The 17,118-nt window shown below is 47.8% G+C and overlaps 1 protein-coding gene across 10 annotated transcripts in view; it reads left to right on the top strand.

Moving 5' to 3' along the window:
* Positions 1 to 4,865: 4,865 nt before the first annotated feature.
* SLC25A15 (solute carrier family 25 member 15) overlaps positions 4,866 to 17,118 on the top strand; it is a 36,658-nt gene continuing 24,405 nt past the window's right edge. Inside the window, exons 1-5 of one of the 10 annotated variants that reach the window (XM_081547733.1) lie at positions 4,980 to 5,228; positions 6,027 to 6,247; positions 7,245 to 7,431; positions 7,653 to 7,777; positions 14,978 to 15,236. In XM_081547733.1, coding sequence (XP_081403859.1) covers positions 7,723 to 7,777; positions 14,978 to 15,236 — 314 coding nt within the window. In that variant the 5' untranslated portion in view covers positions 4,980 to 5,228; positions 6,027 to 6,247; positions 7,245 to 7,431; positions 7,653 to 7,722. Of the gene's footprint in view, positions 5,394 to 6,026; positions 6,248 to 7,244; positions 7,432 to 7,652; positions 7,778 to 13,394; positions 15,237 to 17,118 lie in introns of all 10 variants that reach the window. The other 9 variants (XM_081547735.1, XM_081547730.1, XM_081547736.1 and 6 more) reach the window with 9 other exon arrangements.

The following is a 17,118-nucleotide window of genomic DNA, read 5'->3' as shown; positions in this document are numbered from 1 at the left end:
AGGACAGGGTGTGGCAGTGGCTTATCAGGCAAAGCTGGGAAAGAAGATGCTCGCTTTGGAAAAGCGGTAGCAAGAAAGCTGAGGCCCTGACATAGATGGATCATAAGGACAAACTATACCATCAGATGGGACAGTGGGACCAACTATAATGTCTAGAGCTCTTAAGGAACTGCAGCATGGTTTCCACGGCTGACACGCTCTGCAGTGGGTTTGAGGACTTGTTTCAAGTCCTCAGGGAGTATCATCTCCCCATTCAGCAGTCAGGAGAGTCATCCAGAATCTTTTTAACTGGCTGCTATTTTACTCTGTCAGCTAGAGTTAGCTTCTGCTGACTGTAAGAGCCCTGAGTGCTACATCAGCAGACTTTCATCTTCTTAAAAAAGACCACTTTGCCTTTCAAAACATACCCCGATGGGGGGGGTCTCCTAGAGGCCTCCCCGAGATTCCCTTTTCCGTCTTTTATTCATGCCCTTCTCTGAGATGCCACACCACTCACACCCTTTTGCTGCACACCCTCCCTGAATTATATAATTATCTGTTTTTTCCTCTTCTGCTTGGACTGAGGGCTCTTTGAGGCTTGCCATTGTCTCTTTCTTTCTTTTTTAAATATTTGGAAAACCTGAACTAACTCTGTTGACTGACCCAATATTTATTAGCTGGTCCTTTTCAGAAAAAGTTTACTGAAACCTGTTTTAGACCAGTCATGGTAACTTCATTCTCTTCCCAATGCTCATGTTTGGGGTAGCATGAGACCCAGTTCCAGGCCAATGAAATATAAGAAGAAGTTTGACAGAGGGCTTCTAGGAAAAAAATTTTTTTCTCTGATAAAAAGTTGGTATGGGAGAATGCGTCATGCCTTTGGATGTTGTGTGTGAAAATGTGATAGGCAGAGCTGTGGCAGCCATTTTGTGATCATGAGGAAAAGAAAAGACAAATATAGAAGTGGACCCAGATGCTTTTGAGCTGTTAAATTAACCAACCCTAGAACTTCCTATCTCTAGAAATATTTTTATATTCAAAGTAAATGTACTGACAGTTGGACATTCTATTACTTGCAGCCAAATATGTACTAAAACATATATATGAGAATATGATTTTTTAAATTATGGCATAGTATTTCCTCTTATTGATAACCCATCAAAATTTAACCATTTAGGGGCATTTCTCCTAATTCTTTGCTATAATAAATTATCTTTCATTTTTAACATATATTTTACCAATTCAAACCTAAGTCTCTTAAAACATGTACCTTAGCTGATTTTCTTATTTTTGCTTGTACCATTAAAAAACTGCCAAGGAAAAGATAAATTAAAAAATTGTCCCCCTAAAACATTGCCCTAACAATGCTTTCACAGGACACAAATTACCCTCCTTTACCACGTTCATAGAAATCCAAACATATTTATTTCAAATACAGATTCTATCTGATTCAAAAAAAATTTGAGGGTTTTCAATAAAAGTTACATCAGCAGCCAAAAATATTCAACGGGAGTTCAAATTGTGTGATCAAAGCATTTTCTTCTTTCTCATTAACAAAAGGTACCCTTGAATGAAAGATAATTTATGTTTCTGAATTATTTTCAGCTCCTATTAACACTTTGCTAAAACACACCCACATGGTATCAGGGCCCAAAGGGTTCAAGTGGTGAAATTATTTCTTCTTTTAGTATCATTAACCAGCACATTGTGAAATTCTGTTGAAACAGCAGAAGCTCCCTTTTCCATGTAGCCACTCTGTCTGTCCCCTCACCTCTGACCTGCGTCATACCTGCCCTCTCACCGCAGAGCCAGCTGCACTGATGTCCCTGGATTATGCAATCCCAAATGCTGCACACAGATGCCTGGAGCAGAGAGGTCACTGCATTGACTTCTTTGCTGTTTTGAACCTGGATTTGAAATACCATGGGGTTGACTAACCTCTACGGAGAGCAGTGATGCATGACTCTAAAAGTGTCTTCTCAAGAGGCCAACAGGTCCCTGGGGAATAACCCTTAGGATGAACACTTTCATAATTTAATGGCAGTCAGGTGATTTTTCAATCCGTTCTCTGAGCTGCTGTGAGACGTTAAACCTTTTCACATCTCCATATGGCTCTATTCCTAAAGCAAAGATAGCATACAGGGCCACCACTGTAAGAGGTGATTTTTAATAAAATATTATGAGGGGAGATATTATGGAGCTGTTTCCAGGAGAAAGGGTTCCTGCAACCCTCTTGCTTTTCAGAGGAGGCCTTCTGGGAGGTATTACTGTAGAGTGTAGCAGTTAACAATATGAACTCTGAGTCCCAGCTCTCCTCTTAGGAACTGTACGACATCAGGTAAGTCACTTGACCCCTCTAGGCCTCAGTTTCTTCACCTGCATCATTTTCCCGGCGATTAAGGTAGTAAGCAAGACAGCAAGTAGAGAAGAAAACAGGTGAGAGTTTGTGCAAAGGCAACTTTGTACATGAGTTTAAAAACTTGCACCGAAGTTTCCTGATTGCTTCTTAGTTTACAGAATTGAGGCTAAGGGTTGTGAAGGAGAGGTGAGGGAGAGAAGAAATGCAAAAGCCTTGGGGAGAGTGATGAGAGTTAAGGTGCTAAAGCAAGACAGGACAAAATGTCAGGAGACCCTGATCTGGAGTAGCAGCACCGCCCCCCCCAACCCCCGCTGCTGGATTGTTACTGCAGGCTCCCACAGCAGAGGGATTCAAAGGAGGCCACGATGCTGTCACATGATACCTGAGGTTTAGAAAGGTTAAATGACTCACTAAAGGTCACGGAGATTTTAACACAGTGTCCTTGCTCCAAGTCCGGGGCTCTTTCTAATCTGTATCAGGAGGTCTAAGCCTGCCTCTAGTTAGCTCCTATGGATCTCGGTGCTTCTGGTTTGTAAAAGCCACTAGGCCAGGTTCCATGGAAAGTGCCAGTCCTCTAGGACATTATACTGAAGGTTCTTCTTCTCACTGGTTATGCTACATGTCACTGGGCAAGTCACTCAAATGCCCTGGCTTGTTTCTGTAATTAAATTATGCTCCAGAAGCTTGAGTTCTAAAGTGCTGATTCTGTGAGAAGATGATGGTTTTGTGCTGCGTTGAGAAGGGCTCCCATGCATGTATCAGGAGGTCTGACGCCCTCACAGCACTTCCTCACCATCCCCCGCTCAGGTCTATTCAGCTGGGCATTCATGTTTAAGCATTAACACACATTCAGTCACTCAGTTGTATCCAACTCTTTGTGAACCCATGGACTGTAGCTCACCAGTCTCCTCTGTCCATGGGATTCTCCAGGCAAGAACACTGAAGTGGGTTGCCATTTCCTCCTGCAGGGGATCTTCCGGATCCAGGGATCGAAACTGTCTCCTGCATTGCAAGCGGATTCTTTACCCACTGAGTCACCTGGGAAGCCCTAACGCAAGTCACCTCAAATATTTGTCACTGGCCCTCACCAAAAAAAAAAAAAAAAGAAAATCAGGCTTCCCAGGTGGTGCTAGTGATAAAGAACCTGCCTGCCAATGCAGGCATAAGAGACATAAGAGAACCCATGAGAGACATGGGTTTGATCCCTGGGTTGGGAAGATCCCCTGGAGAAGGAAATGGCAACCCACTCCAGTATTCTTCCCTGGAGAATCCCATGGACAGAGGAGCCTCGTGGGCTACAGTGCATAGTGTCACAAAGAGTCAGACACGACTGAAGCGACTTAACACTTAGGACGCACTCACCAAAAATCACTTAAGTTACACTGGCAGTAGTCCAACACCACATTCAAACAGGGCAGAAAGTTGTAAAAGAAAAATGACAGCACAGTTTAAAGAAGAAAACACGGTGTAGAAAAGGAAAATGAATTCATGACATCTGAACCAAAGCACCAAGGCCATGGCTGTTAATGGAACAGCTGTGAGTAACAGATCAACACCCTCCCAAATGATTGAGTCTTTGCCTGGGACACTAGAGAAAATTCCTCTACTCCCCATGCACAACAGAAGCCTTGAACTGTGCTTTTTAATAAAATGCCAGAGAGGTGCAGAACTAGTCTATAATTCATTGTGCTTAGTCATGCGCTTAGTCGCTCCATCATGCCCGACTCTTTGCAACCCCATGGACTGTACCCGGCCAGGCTCCCCAGTCCATGGAATTCTCCAGGCAAGAACACTGGAATGGGTTGCCATGCCCTCCTTCAGGGGATCTTCCCAACCTAGGGATGGAACCTAGGTCTCCTGGATTGCAGGCAGATTCTTTACTATCTGAGACACCCATTGGAAACTATTCTTAAAAAGACAGAGTTAACAGTTTTCATTGGTGGGTGTGCTTTCCCCAAATGTCATCGGTGTAGATTTCCTCGTGGAAGGCGGAATGGGAAATGTTTGGGGTTTTGTTTTTAGCGGCAATAAGCGAATGTATTTTTCATCACTATCATTTCAGTACTTTGGGGCTCAATTATAACATAAAATGAAGGCCTTGAGCTCCGAGTCCCAGACAAGTCAACACCCTGCAGACTTCAGTCACTCGTCTAACTCCGGGTACCCCCCGCCCCCGCCCTGAGGTCGAGCTAGAGACGAGTTCACCGCGGGCCTCCGGGAACCGAGCGGCAGCAAAGCGACGACGAGGCCCCGGCTCGCGGCCGGGCCCGCCAGCCCGGCCGGCCCCGCCCGCTCGCGGTCCCCCGGCGGTCCCCGAGCCCGAGCGCGCCGCCGCGCCGACTTCCGCTTCCCCGGCCGGGGGGCGGGAGGTGCTGCAGCCCCGGGCCCGCGCCGCCAGCCCCGGCCGCAGGGGCGCTCCGGAGCCCTGGGGGCCTCCCGCCGGCGGCAGTCGGGCGCGGGAGGCGGGGCTGGAGGGCCGGGCCGCGGCCGACGTGGATGTTAAGCGGCCACCCCCGCCACCTAGCCTGAGCCGAGAGCGGGCGGCGGAGCGCGAGCAGGACGCGGTGGTGAGCGCAGCCCGGTCAGGCGCTCGCGGACTGCAGGGAACCGGCCGGGAGGGAGCGGGGAGCGGGCGGGCCTCGGCGCCCGGGCGGCGTGACCTTCCCGGGCAGCGGGGATCCGGAGTCCCCCGGCCCACACGAGCCGCCCACGTGCCCAGGGATCCCGCGGGCGCCCGTTTCCCGCGCTCGGCCCTGGACTTCTCCGTAGACCCTCGGGCCCCGCGGCCTCCTGCGCGCCGCGGTCACCGCCCGGGCATGGTTGTCCTCCTTTGCCCCCCTAGTCGCGTCACCCAGACTCCTGGCTCCGCGCGGCGCCGGGCAGGGCGGAGGCGCGTATGAATGGGAGACTCGGGCGGGTTGCTGGGCAGAGTCAGCGGACGTTTAGAGTCGGGAAGAAGTTGGAAGTCGTCTACCTAAGCTAACCCCTTGGGCGTACCGGGAGCCCGAGCCCCCGAAGCGGGAGATCGGGTCTCGGCTACTAAGCGGCGAGACTGGTTTGCATCCTTGCGCCCCTGGGGCGCCCCTCTCTGAGCGTTCTGATGGCGGGCGGCCTCCCCTCACCCCAGCTTCGGCCTGAAGCTGGAATCTTCCTTAAGCTGAGAAGTGCTGGGAAAAGCGGGGGTCCTCGGATTCTCCCGCACGAGAAATGAATTTCCCCGAGGAATGGGAAATGTACATGGTCTTCTGGAGTGGGACTCCGGTGTAGTTTGAAAGAAGGATAAAGGGACGCCGCAAGGTTCAGTTTTTCTGTTTCAGTTGGTACCGAAGGCTCATGAATCAGCCTAACTCGGGTTGATCAGTCTGGCAGCCCTCAAACCATGTCTTCCTCAAGCCAAAGGCACGCATAGTTTGAAACAGTTGCTCACATCTTCTGAGTTAATCTGTCGGTTCCCATGACTGTTAACAGTCCTAATAATTCTACAAGTAGTTATGTGCAGGAGTTGATGTGTTTTAAGTCTGACTTGCCTAAAAGGGTTAAATTCGCGTTGATGACATAGTACCATCTGCTATGCCTCTTTCTAAGAGAGAAATGCCCCCCCCATGAACCCCTTTGGATGCGCCCCATCTGTGGCTCCTTTCCTGTCTAAAATGCAGGGTTGAGACCTTTGGTTTCTCCTTTTGACCAGGTGGGGATACTCTGGAATTAAGTATTGGTTTATAAGCACAGACCCAAAAGGCAAGCCTTCAGTCGAATGCTGTCTGCCACAGACCTTAGATGAGCCGTTGCCTTCCTCTGGCCTCAGTTTTTCCATTTGGAAAAGGAAGAGATTGGATATCCTTCTCTTGATACTGGATGGTCCCCGTCTTATCAACATTAGTAATTGGCACTGCCTCTCCAGGCCTATAGGTAACATAAAGTCGGTGGTTTTTACGTCTGAGTTAGTTGCTTCATAAAGTGCTGCACTTTTGTTGTTGCTGCTTTTAAAACTTTTTGTAAAGGGAGATTCTTGATGTCTGGTCATTGACAACATACTTCAAGCGGTTGAAAAACTTCTTGGTGGCTAAAATTATTTTGTGCTAGTGATTAGGGTGATGTTGGGTATTCATGGATCATCCAGCCCACCCACCCTCTCTGAGAGTTGGCCTGACTGGGTGTGGTGTCTTTGGTGTGATGGTTAAAAAGCGTTCATTGTTACTCACATGCAAGAATATTCTGTTAAAGAACCACCTCTTCTTTTCTAGTCAATATTTATTTAAGTCCATGCCATGGCAACAGTTGATTTTTTTTTTTTTCCATCTAAAGGTAGAAAAATAGACTCTTGTTTTCCCAAACTTCTAGACTCCAGCTCAAACCTACTGAATATTTCCAGGAGAACGGCCTGGTTATTTGAATATTTAACAAGTGTCCCAGGTGATTCTTATCAAGCAAATTTGGGGGCAATGGACCAGCTGTTGCTACTCAAAATACGGTTAATACCAGGCATTATCAACTTCACCTAGGAGCACATCAGGCATGCAGCATTTCTGGTCCCACTTGAAGGCAATCACATCAGAATCAGCCTTTTAACAAGGTTCCCAGGTGATCTGTGTGCACGTTTATGTTGAGAAGCTCTGGAGGGAAATCTCATGACAGAAATGTTTGGTGCTAATGTTTTGTAGTTCTAAGAACTCCTGGTGCGTATCCACAGTTTATCATTGTATTTGTCCGATGTGGCTATTTCTGATTGCTCTCAGATTATGATAGTATAGACAGAGACCTTGTACAGACAGGGACCTCCAGTTTTAGGGGCCCAAGGGGCCCCCCTACTGGTGGCAGAGCAGGCATTCAGACCCAGGCAGGTGTCAGTTGGCAGAGCTCCTAACTCATTCCTTTTCAGACCTCCTGTTTTGTGGCATTCTCCTAGGGTCTCAGGCTGCTGGCTGAATTTGGAACAGAGCCTAGTGGATTGAGAGTTCAACCCAGGCCTCTGAAAAACTGGTTTGATGAGGCTTGGGATGTCTGCTTGGCTTGCTTGTTTGGCCTTTGTTTCTGAGAGTCTCAGAAAGCTTGGTTGAAGTGCCCCCACCTGTTGATGGAGCAGTGATACTCAGGCAAGGTTTTCAATCTCTGTGCTTTTTATGGGGAGGTGGTGGGTGGGGAGAAGGGGAGGTTGATGACTGAGCTGCTCTGACCCCCTGAGCCCTCCTCCTCTGGAGCCTCATAGAGCCAGTTTCCCAGTTCCCTGAAGTTCAAGTCCAATAGCTGGGCAGCAGGCCTAGAGAAAGGGAGGCTGCAGAGGCCTGACTGATAGTGAACTCTGGCTTCCTCCTAGGGATATGAGGTGCCTGTCATAAGCTCCAGAGAGTCACCCTCCACAGAGCCCAGCAGAGGAGTGGGAGAATATGAAATCCAACCCTGCCATCCAAGCTGCCATTGACCTCACAGCTGGGGCCGCAGGTAAGGCCAGAGAAAACCCCATTCTCTGATCCTCAAGTACCTTCTGCGATTGAGATCCAGTGAACACATTGCCTCTGTCACTCCAGGACCTCATAATGAATCCGCTTAATGGGAGTGTAATACTGTGTTGCAAGTACAGCGGAAGGTAGGCGTTGCATATATACAATGGAATGTTACTCAGCCGTAAAAAAGAACACATTTGAGTGAGTCCTAAGGAGGTAGATGAACCTAGAGCCTATTATACAGAGTGAAGTAAGTCAGAAAGAGAAAAATATCATATATTAATGCATATATATATGGATGGTACTGATGAGCAACCTATTTGCAGGGCAACAGTGGAGAAGCAGACAGAGAACAGACTTGTGGACACAGTGGGGAAAGGAGAGGGTGGGACACATTAAGAGAATAGCCTGGAAACATACATCATCGTATGTAAAATAGATAGCCAGTAGGAATTGGCTATATGATGCAAGGAGCTCAACCTGGTGCTCTGTGACAACTTAGAGGAGTGGGATGGGGTGGGAGAGAGTTTCAAGAGGGCGGGGACATATATATGCCTATGCTGATTCATATTGATGTATAGCAGAAACCAACACAATATTGTGAAGCATTTATCCTCCAATTAAAGTTTTTTAATTGACAAAAACAAAAAGCCAAAAAAATAAACCAACTAGGAGTCAGGGTAAAGGGTGGGAATGTCCCTGGTTCACAGCTGGAAGACTGTGAGATCACAGCTCAGAGCTGAAGCCACATGTCCTTTGCCACATGGCTGGGATACACAGGATTCTACTCCTAGCCTGGCAGTCTCGAGAGCCCTTGTGTGCAGAAGTAACGCTGTACCATTTCTCCAGGGAAACCCTAGAGACTGTCTTGACTGCTGCTCAGGAGAAAAAGGAAACCCTTAGAAATGTCTTTGGTAAATAAGACTGACTTTTGACTGTGTCTTAAAGCCCTAAAAGGAAAGGAGAGGCCCCAGGCCTGGCCGGGGAGTGGTGGATGGGGTAAGTGCCAGGGCAGACTCTGTCCCTGCCCCCACGCCCCAACAACTCCCCTCCCAGGCACAGACAGGCAAGTTCTGGGCCGCGCCTGCCACGCGGGCCACTCTTCAGAAAGGCTGCCTTTACTCAGTGAGAGGCAGATGACAGAATTCCAAGTGCCTGAGTAATGACTTGATTCCTCAGATTCCTGGATAATTTTACGGCCGGAGAAGCGCTGGAATGCCCACCACTTTCCCAGTGGAAACCCTGACTGCTCCTTGCCTCCTTCTCGGAATCTTGTCACCGCTCCCTGGGGTGGAGAGGCCAGGGGAGTGGGTCGCCCCCCCGGGTCAGCAGATGAAGGGCAGTCAGAGGGCCGCCTGCTCTCATCCTGTCGTCCCAATCATGAAAAAGAAATCAGGGGTTCAGGGAAGCTCAAAGTATTTTTCCACGAGCCAGACATTGGCCAAAGTAGGCTCATGAGGAAGTCTGGAGATGGTACAGGGCAGACACTGATAAGAAGTGCAGGCAGGGGCGCTCCCAGGTCAGAGACCACAAGGAGCGGCGTGGGGTGGTGGAGGGGGTTGGGGGGGCACTAAGGGCTGCCTGGGTTCCGTCCCGTGGCCTCTTGCCTGCTGAGTGCTGTGGAATTGAGCCCCCAGGCCCTGCACACTGTCCCCTCTCCACCCCTCTAACCCCTCCCCCGTGTCATTTGCTGGCAGAGGACGCTGACTTTGGCAACCGTGGACCTAGCTGCCTACCTCTGCCTGCCTCGTACCCTCCCGCGAATGCCTGTGCTCAGTTCGTGTCTCTGCAGTAGGAGTGCGTTTCACCCCGTGGGGGAAGCTCAGCTTTTGGAATTCTGTGTCTTTTCAGTCAGTCTGTCAAAGGTGTAGGATCTGTTGTGATTGAATTAAAGCAGTTTTGTTTTTCCTGGAAAGGACAGATGTTTGAGTACTGCATTCATAACAGTAATCTGTAAAGATGTAAATTGCAACAGTATTGTCCAGAGTCTGGCTGTGTAAGGCATTTGCCAGTACAAGTGTTTTTTTTTTTTTATGTGTATCAGGCCCGTATAGTAATATTTAAAGATGTAAATTGCAACAATATTGTTGGGAACCTGGCTGTGTAAGGCATTTGCCAGTACATGTGCTTTTTTACAATGGTATTAACATGTATCAGGCCCTTATACATACTAGCATTTATTTTTTCTGCTAACTGTGGGTAGGTGTTCCTTCCTGCACTGCAAACCCAGGGTCACCCCTCACCCTGATTGTCTTGACATCTGAGGTCAGCAGGCTTCCTGGCAGGGACTCTGTGCTAAGCCTGTAAGACGCCGGGCAGAGGAGGTCCCTCATGGTGACCTGAGAACTCCCCCTGTATGAATGGGAAGCAGCCATCCCATTTTTTGAGAGGTTTCAGCCTTCGAGTGATGGAGCTAGAAGGGCCTTTAGAGACCCTTGAATCTAATGCTCTTGTATGTGTAGAAAAGGGGCCCAGGGAGGGATAGTGGATTTGTTCAAGGCTGCACGGCTGTTAATAGATGGTGTAAATAAAGACAGGGCGAGGACCTTGGCTGCCTGGTTCCTTGCCCCGTTCTGTCTTCTTTGTTCTGATGCTACATGATGGCCAACGATGTCCCCCAGAGGTGGGGGTTCCTTTGGAGCCTTCACTGCCCCAGCTCTCTGGATGGGGATACTGGTGGGCTTCGGGATTTTTCTGTGGCCACTGCCAGGAGCAGAGGACCCCTAGTGCTTTGTAGACATGGGCCACCCATGGAAGTGATGTGTGTGAGAGCAGAGGCAGCCGTGGTTGGAGGTGATGTGGGTGTAGCATCCGTGTGTTCTTCGGTGTGTGTGTCTTCTAGACAAACCTCCATCGAGCAGCGTTTCAGTCCAGCTCGTCTACCCTAAAGCACAGCTTCCATGTCTGAAGCTGCTGTAGGAATGATGCCAGCAAAGGATTGAGAGGCCCAGGCAGCTGGTTGGGGAGGATTTGAAGGCAGCTGGTTAGGTAACTGGATAATTATTGAAATGAGGCAGCTTGGATCTCAAAAGTTAAATCCCCTTAAAGGGAAACCTTGGTGGCACATGAAGGTTTAGTAGTTGAACAACTATCAATATAGAATGATGCATTCTTTCCCTAGACTGCTGTTACAATGTGCCTTGCTTAAGTAGTCGGGAAAGTGGCATTTTCTTTTATTTTTTGGCATGTGGGATCCTAGTTCCCCAACCAGGGATGGAAGCCACACCACCTGTTGTAAATGGTGTTAGTCATTCAGTCTTGAGTGCCCTACTCTTTGCAACCCCATGGGCTGTAGCCCGCCAGACTCCTCTGTCCATGGGATTCTCCAGGCAAGAATACTGGAGTGGGTAGCCATTCCTTCCTCCAGGGGATCTTCCTGACTTATGGATTGAACCCCAGTCTCCTGTATTGCAGGCAGATTCTTTACCATCTGAGTTAGGAAGTTCTAACAACTGGACTGCCAGGGAAGTCCCCAAAATGTGGCATTTTTAGATCATTGAGGTTTATCCTTTCAAATGCCAAAATTAACAACAAACCAAAAGCACTTTTTGGTTGGAAAATGACACGTCTTTCTGCACCACTAAGTGGAACACTGACTGATTGCCTCTAGTGGGTTGGAGGCTCTCCTTTCTACGTGGGTAGGCAGGTGGCCAGGTCCTTCCGGGTGAAGGTCTGCTTCTCCATTTCCACCATGGCCCTCCCCGAGCGCTGTCCACCACCGCCGTCACTGTCACCGCCGTCACTGTCAGCCCTGGTGGACTTCCTCACAGTTTGTCACCTGCTGGCTCTACTGTGTGGAGGACTGAAATCCACAACCGTAACCTGGAGAAGATGTAGGTTGCAACACATCTCCTGCAGAGAAAAGTGCCACAGTGACACCTACACAAAAGTGCAGAGAATGGGTCCCTTTGGTTTTTGTTTTTTTTTCTGGGGGGGGTGCTGTGCTGGGTCTTCATTGAAGCACACAGGCTTCTCTAGTTGTGACCTGTGGGCTTAGTTGCCCGACTAGGGATCAAATTGTGCCTTGGAATCTCAACCACTGGACCGCCAGGGAAGTCCCCCTTTTGTTTTTCTTTTTTAATGAACTTTTAAAAATTATTAATTTTTTTTGATTGGAGGAACCCTTTCTTGTTTCTTATGGAGAGCAAGATGATCAGAGGTCTGAGCTCTAGGCAAGTAGGGAAAGAGAGAATTCCTGTAAATTATTCATAGCTTTGTACACTCTACAGGTATGAGGACCGTCTTGGTCTTGGGTTAGTGCTGGTGTTCCGAGTAGTTATCACTTCCTTGGGCAGGGCATGATCAGTGCCATGAGTGTGTCATTTGTCTGAGCTTCCCTGGTGGCTCAGTGGTACAGGATCTGCCTGCAGTGCAGAAGAGGCAGAGATGAGAGTTAGATCCCTGGGTCAGGAAGACCCCCTGGAAAAGGAAATAGCAACCCACTCCAGTATTCTTGCCGTGAAAATCCCATGGATAGAGGAGCCTGGCAGACCAGTCCACGGGGTTGCAAAAGAGGTGGACATGACTGAGTGACCAAACAGCAGCCACAAGTGACATAGGAAGTTAGCTTGCATCCATGGATGAAGGGAGAATTGTAGGTAGCATTGGAAGTACATTAGCCTCCTACTGTCTCCCTGTTGGAGATGGAAACTGTTACAGATAAGCAGCAAATGGGTACTGTAGCAACCCAGATGTTTGCGCTGTTCAGGATGGTTGGGTGAAAATATGGAAAACTCTTGGTTAGGATAGGATTTTAATGCTCTGAATTAAATGCTTTATTCCATGTAGCCTCATCTAGGCTGTCAAGATTATGAACCCGCTTTAAAAATTCTGACATTCACTTGTTCTTTTGAAATGATTATTTTTGACATAAGTAGGATCTTATTTCATTCTAGCCCATCAGTACCTGGGAGAGAATGACTCTAATTATGGTAACATCTTATTAAATTATATTCCACTAATTCAGGACTGGCGATGGTGTGGCAGGACAAAAGCAGAAACGTGTCATTGTAGAAGGGAGGAACAATGGTGATAGGATCATGGAGACCATACCTATGCTTGCTTAACAGTTCAGTTTTCAGACTCCTGGGAACTGTTCATCTTCCAATAATTGGGAGTTATTCCTAACAGCCCTCCCTCCATCTCTACTTTCCACAGCGTAGTTGGTGTAACTTATTATGTCAAAATTGTGAAATTACATTTCTGAAATATTTTATGTCAGCTTTCTCCAAGTTTTTTTGTTTTGTTTTTAAATTGGAGGATAATTGCTTTACAGTGTCGTTAGTTTCTGCTGTACAACAACATGAATCAGCCATATGTATACATATATCCCTTCCCTCTTGAGTCTCCATCCCACCCCTCTAGGTCATCACAGAGCACTGAGCTGAGCTCCCAGCTCTCAGCAGCTTCCCACTAGCTATCTTTTTTATATATGGTAGTGTATATACATCAGTGCTACACTCTCAGTTCGTCTCACCCTCCCTGTGTCCACAAGTCTCTTCTCTACATCGGTGTCTCTATTTCTGCCTTGCAAATAGGTTCATTGGTACCATTTTTCTAGAGTCTGTATATATACATTAATAAACTTTATTTTCTTTTCTGGCTTCATTCTCTAGGTTCATCCACGTCATTGCAAACGACTCAGTTTCATTCCTTTTTTATGGCTGAGTAATATTCCATTGTATATATGTACCACATCTTCTTTATCCATTCATCTGTCTATGGACATCTAGGTTGCTTGCCTTCTCTTTGCAGAAGCTTTAATAACCTCATCCAATGGTTGTGTGTCCTGGCACAAGTAGGGGACCTCCTGGCTCAAGGGGAGGTGGAAACGTTCACCAGGGACAGTTCCCCAAATGCTGACCCAGTCCAGGGTCTGGGGATATCACAGGGTTTATGTTGTTGTTCAGTTGCTAAGTTGTGTCCGACTGTTTGTAACCCCATGGACTGTAGCACTCCAGGCTTCCCTATCCTTCACTGTCTCCTGGAGGTTTCTCAAACTCATGTCTGTTGAGTCAGTGGCACCATCCAGCCATTTCAACCATTTCATTTTTTGTCGCCCCCTTCTCCTCTTGCCCTCACGCTTTTCCCAGCATCAGGGTCTTTTCCAATGAGTTGCAGGATCATTCTCTTCGTCACATCAGAGTTGTAATTGAATGCAATTTAGATTTTGCTGTATTTAATACTTTTAACAGTATGCTGCTGCTGCTAAGTCACTTCAGTCGTGTCCGGCTCTGTGCGACCCCATAGACAGCAGCCCACCAGGCTCCTCTGTCCCTGGGATTCTCCAGGCAAGAATACTGGAGTGGGTTGCCATTTCCTTCTCCAATGCATGCTAAGTCACTTCAGTCGTGTCCGACTCTGTGCGACCCTATGGACAGCAGCCCACCAGGCTCCTCTGTCCACAGGATTCTCTAGGCAAAATTACTGGAGTGGGTTGCCATTTCTTTCTGCAATAAAAGGATATAAATATGTGTGCTAAGCAAGGTAAGTTTCAATCCAGTTCCTGTCTGAACACAAATCATTAATTGGCAGAGTCCAGATAAGAGGTTTTCCCATAGAGTCAAACATTTAGCTCTTTGGGGACTAATTAGGCTCTTTGTTTACTTTCTCTGTGGGCTAGTCCCCTGTTGTTTTTCTGATAGTCATCAGGACCACTGGGCAACAGACAGGAGTGATGAGCTATTTCCAGACCATTCCTCTCCCCTTCCTTTTATGTGGGCACATACACACACACACAGGTAACCTCTATAAATTAACAACTTGTGTAGCAACCATAATGTTAGACCCTTATCATAATCCTCATGCTATCCCGGTAGGGAACTGAGGCTCAGAAGTCACATCACTTGTCCTGGATCTCATAGCAGAGTCAGGCTTCAAGCCCACGTGCCTCTGACCAATGCTTCTGCACACACGTCCCACCTTCGCATCAGTGCCTCAGATTGTTGAACACGTCCTTCTCCCTTACTGAGTGTGAGCTCCTTCAGGGCTGGGCAGGGGACCCAGCACACAGGGAACCCCCTAGAAGTTTTACTGAACCGGGCTAGAAGGTCTTAGGGGGAGAAGAGGTCAAAATGAGATGACACAGAGGTTAGCCTGGGGGTGGGCTGCCTGTCTCTCATCTCCATGGGCCCCTGGGGCCGCACCCTGCCACACGGCCATGGACTCGGGCTGGACAAGGACTCTGTCCTGGTTACAGGGGGCACAGCGTGTGTCCTGACCGGGCAGCCCTTCGACACCATGAAAGTGAAGATGCAGACATTCCCCAACCTGTACCGGGGCCTTGCCGACTGCTGCCTCAAGACCTACTCCCAGGTGGGCTTCCGGGGCTTCTACAAGGGCACCAGCCCAGCGCTCATCGCCAACATCGCCGAGAACTCCGTCCTCTTCATGTGCTACGGCTTCTGCCAGCAGGTGGTGCGGAAAGTGGTTGGATTGGACCGGCAGGCGAAGCTGAGGTGAGTTGAGGGCGCTGACCCTCTTTGTTTGAAAACCAGCACTTATTTGGTCCAGAGCTTTAAGAGACCTTGTTGGGAAGAACATTTCCTTTCTTTTGTTCTAACAGTAACCACTTTCTTGATTCTGAAGTGATCCATCACTGTCATAGGAAACTGGGCAAGCACATACATATGTGTTATGTAAAAGAGTTGCCCCCAATCCACCACGGAGAACCAGCCACCCTCACCTTCCTCCCGTTCTTCAGGAAGATGCTTTTCTTTCTTTTCTAAGGATTATTTTTCTTTTCTTTTATTATTATTTTTGGTTCAGCTGGGTCTTCATTGCTACGCATGGGCTTTCTCTTGTTGCAGAGAGTGAGGGGGCTACTCTTCATTGCGGTACGCAGGCTTCTCATTGCAGTGGCTTCTCTTATTATGGAATACAGGCTCTAGGCACATGGGCATCAGTAATTGCGTGGACTCAGTGGTTGCAGCACATGGGCTTAGTTGCTCCATGGCATGTGAAATCTTCCTGGACCAGGGATTGAACCCATGTCCCCTGCCTTGGCAGGCATATTCCTATCCACTGTGCCACCAGGGAAGTCCAGTTTTTTCCTTTCGATTGGAGTATAGTTCATTTACAATGTTGTGTTAGTTTCAGGTGTACAGCAAAGTGAATCGGTTATACATATATTCATTCTTTTTCAGACTGTTTTCCCACATAGGTTATTACAAGGTATTGAGTAGAGTTCCCTGTGCTATACAGTAGGACCTTGTTGGTTATCTATTTTATATAAAGTAGTGTGTGTACATTCATCCCAACCTCCTAATTTATCCCTCCCGCCACCATTTCCCCATTAGTAATTAGAAGTTTGATTCTACGATCTGTGAGTCTGTTTCTGTTTTGTAAATAAGTTCATTGGTACCATTTTTAAAAATTATATTCCACCTGTAAGTGATATCATGTGATATGTGGGGAACACGCTTTTCAAATGCTGCTTGTTGGGTGCCACTTCTCGAGGCGGAAGTGCAGAACTTTAACCAGAGATCCAACTTGTGATCTGAGTTTTGGGTTCCACATCATCAGCAAAATGCAGTCAAATAGGTTTGAGGAGGAAATTGGAATCTTAAGAAGGGTCAGAGCGTCTGAGAAGATGCAGGTGAGGGTACTGTTTCCTTGACCACGTGTGCCCCAAACATCAGACTTTGGCCTGTGCTTGGTCGTCTCTTGGGTATGTATTATACAGAGATTAAAGGAATTTGGAAAGCACTGGGGCGTTAATGCTTTGCTGTTTTGAACATTGATTTATTTTATTTTATTATTATTTTTTAAATATTTCTTTTTGGCTGCATTGGGTCCTTGTTGCTGCGCATGGGCTTTCTCTAGTTGGGGCAAGTAGGGGCTACTCTTTGTTGAAACACATGGGCTTCTCATTGAGGAGGCTGCTCTTCTTGCAGAACATGGGCTCTCTGGCACGGGGGCTTCAGTAATTGCAGCTCCCAGGCTAAAGAGCTCAGGCTTGGTCATTGTGGAGCATGGACTTACCCTGTGGCATGTGGGATCTTCCCGGATCAGGGATCTAACCAGTGTCGCTTGCATTGCAAGGCAGACTCTTAACTGCTGGACCACCAGGGAAGCCCTGATTTATTTTGTATCATTTAAACGTATTCTTAGCTTCACAGTTGCAGAGGGCAGTCTTGGCTGGGTTTTTTGGTGGGAATTTGAGATCCTGTTGCAACCATAGGTCCTATGTGGCTACAGTAGGTTCCCTTTGTACAAAAGTCTTCTCTGCAGTTCCCTGGAGAGGTGCCTGTTTATAGGCAGCCATTTTATCTTGATGGATGGAACTTTTTTTTTTTTTTAAGGCTCAAGACTGGATAAAATCACCCAGGGAGACATGTC

Source organism: Giraffa tippelskirchi, chromosome 12 (genome assembly GCF_054371585.1).
Source record: "Giraffa tippelskirchi isolate mGirTip1 chromosome 12, T2T-mGirTip1v1.2.pri, whole genome shotgun sequence".
In the NCBI taxonomy this organism is placed as follows: Eukaryota; Metazoa; Chordata; class Mammalia; order Artiodactyla; family Giraffidae; genus Giraffa; species Giraffa tippelskirchi.
The sequence above is the reverse complement of the archived record's forward strand: the minus strand, read 5'-3'. Positions and strand labels throughout refer to the sequence as shown.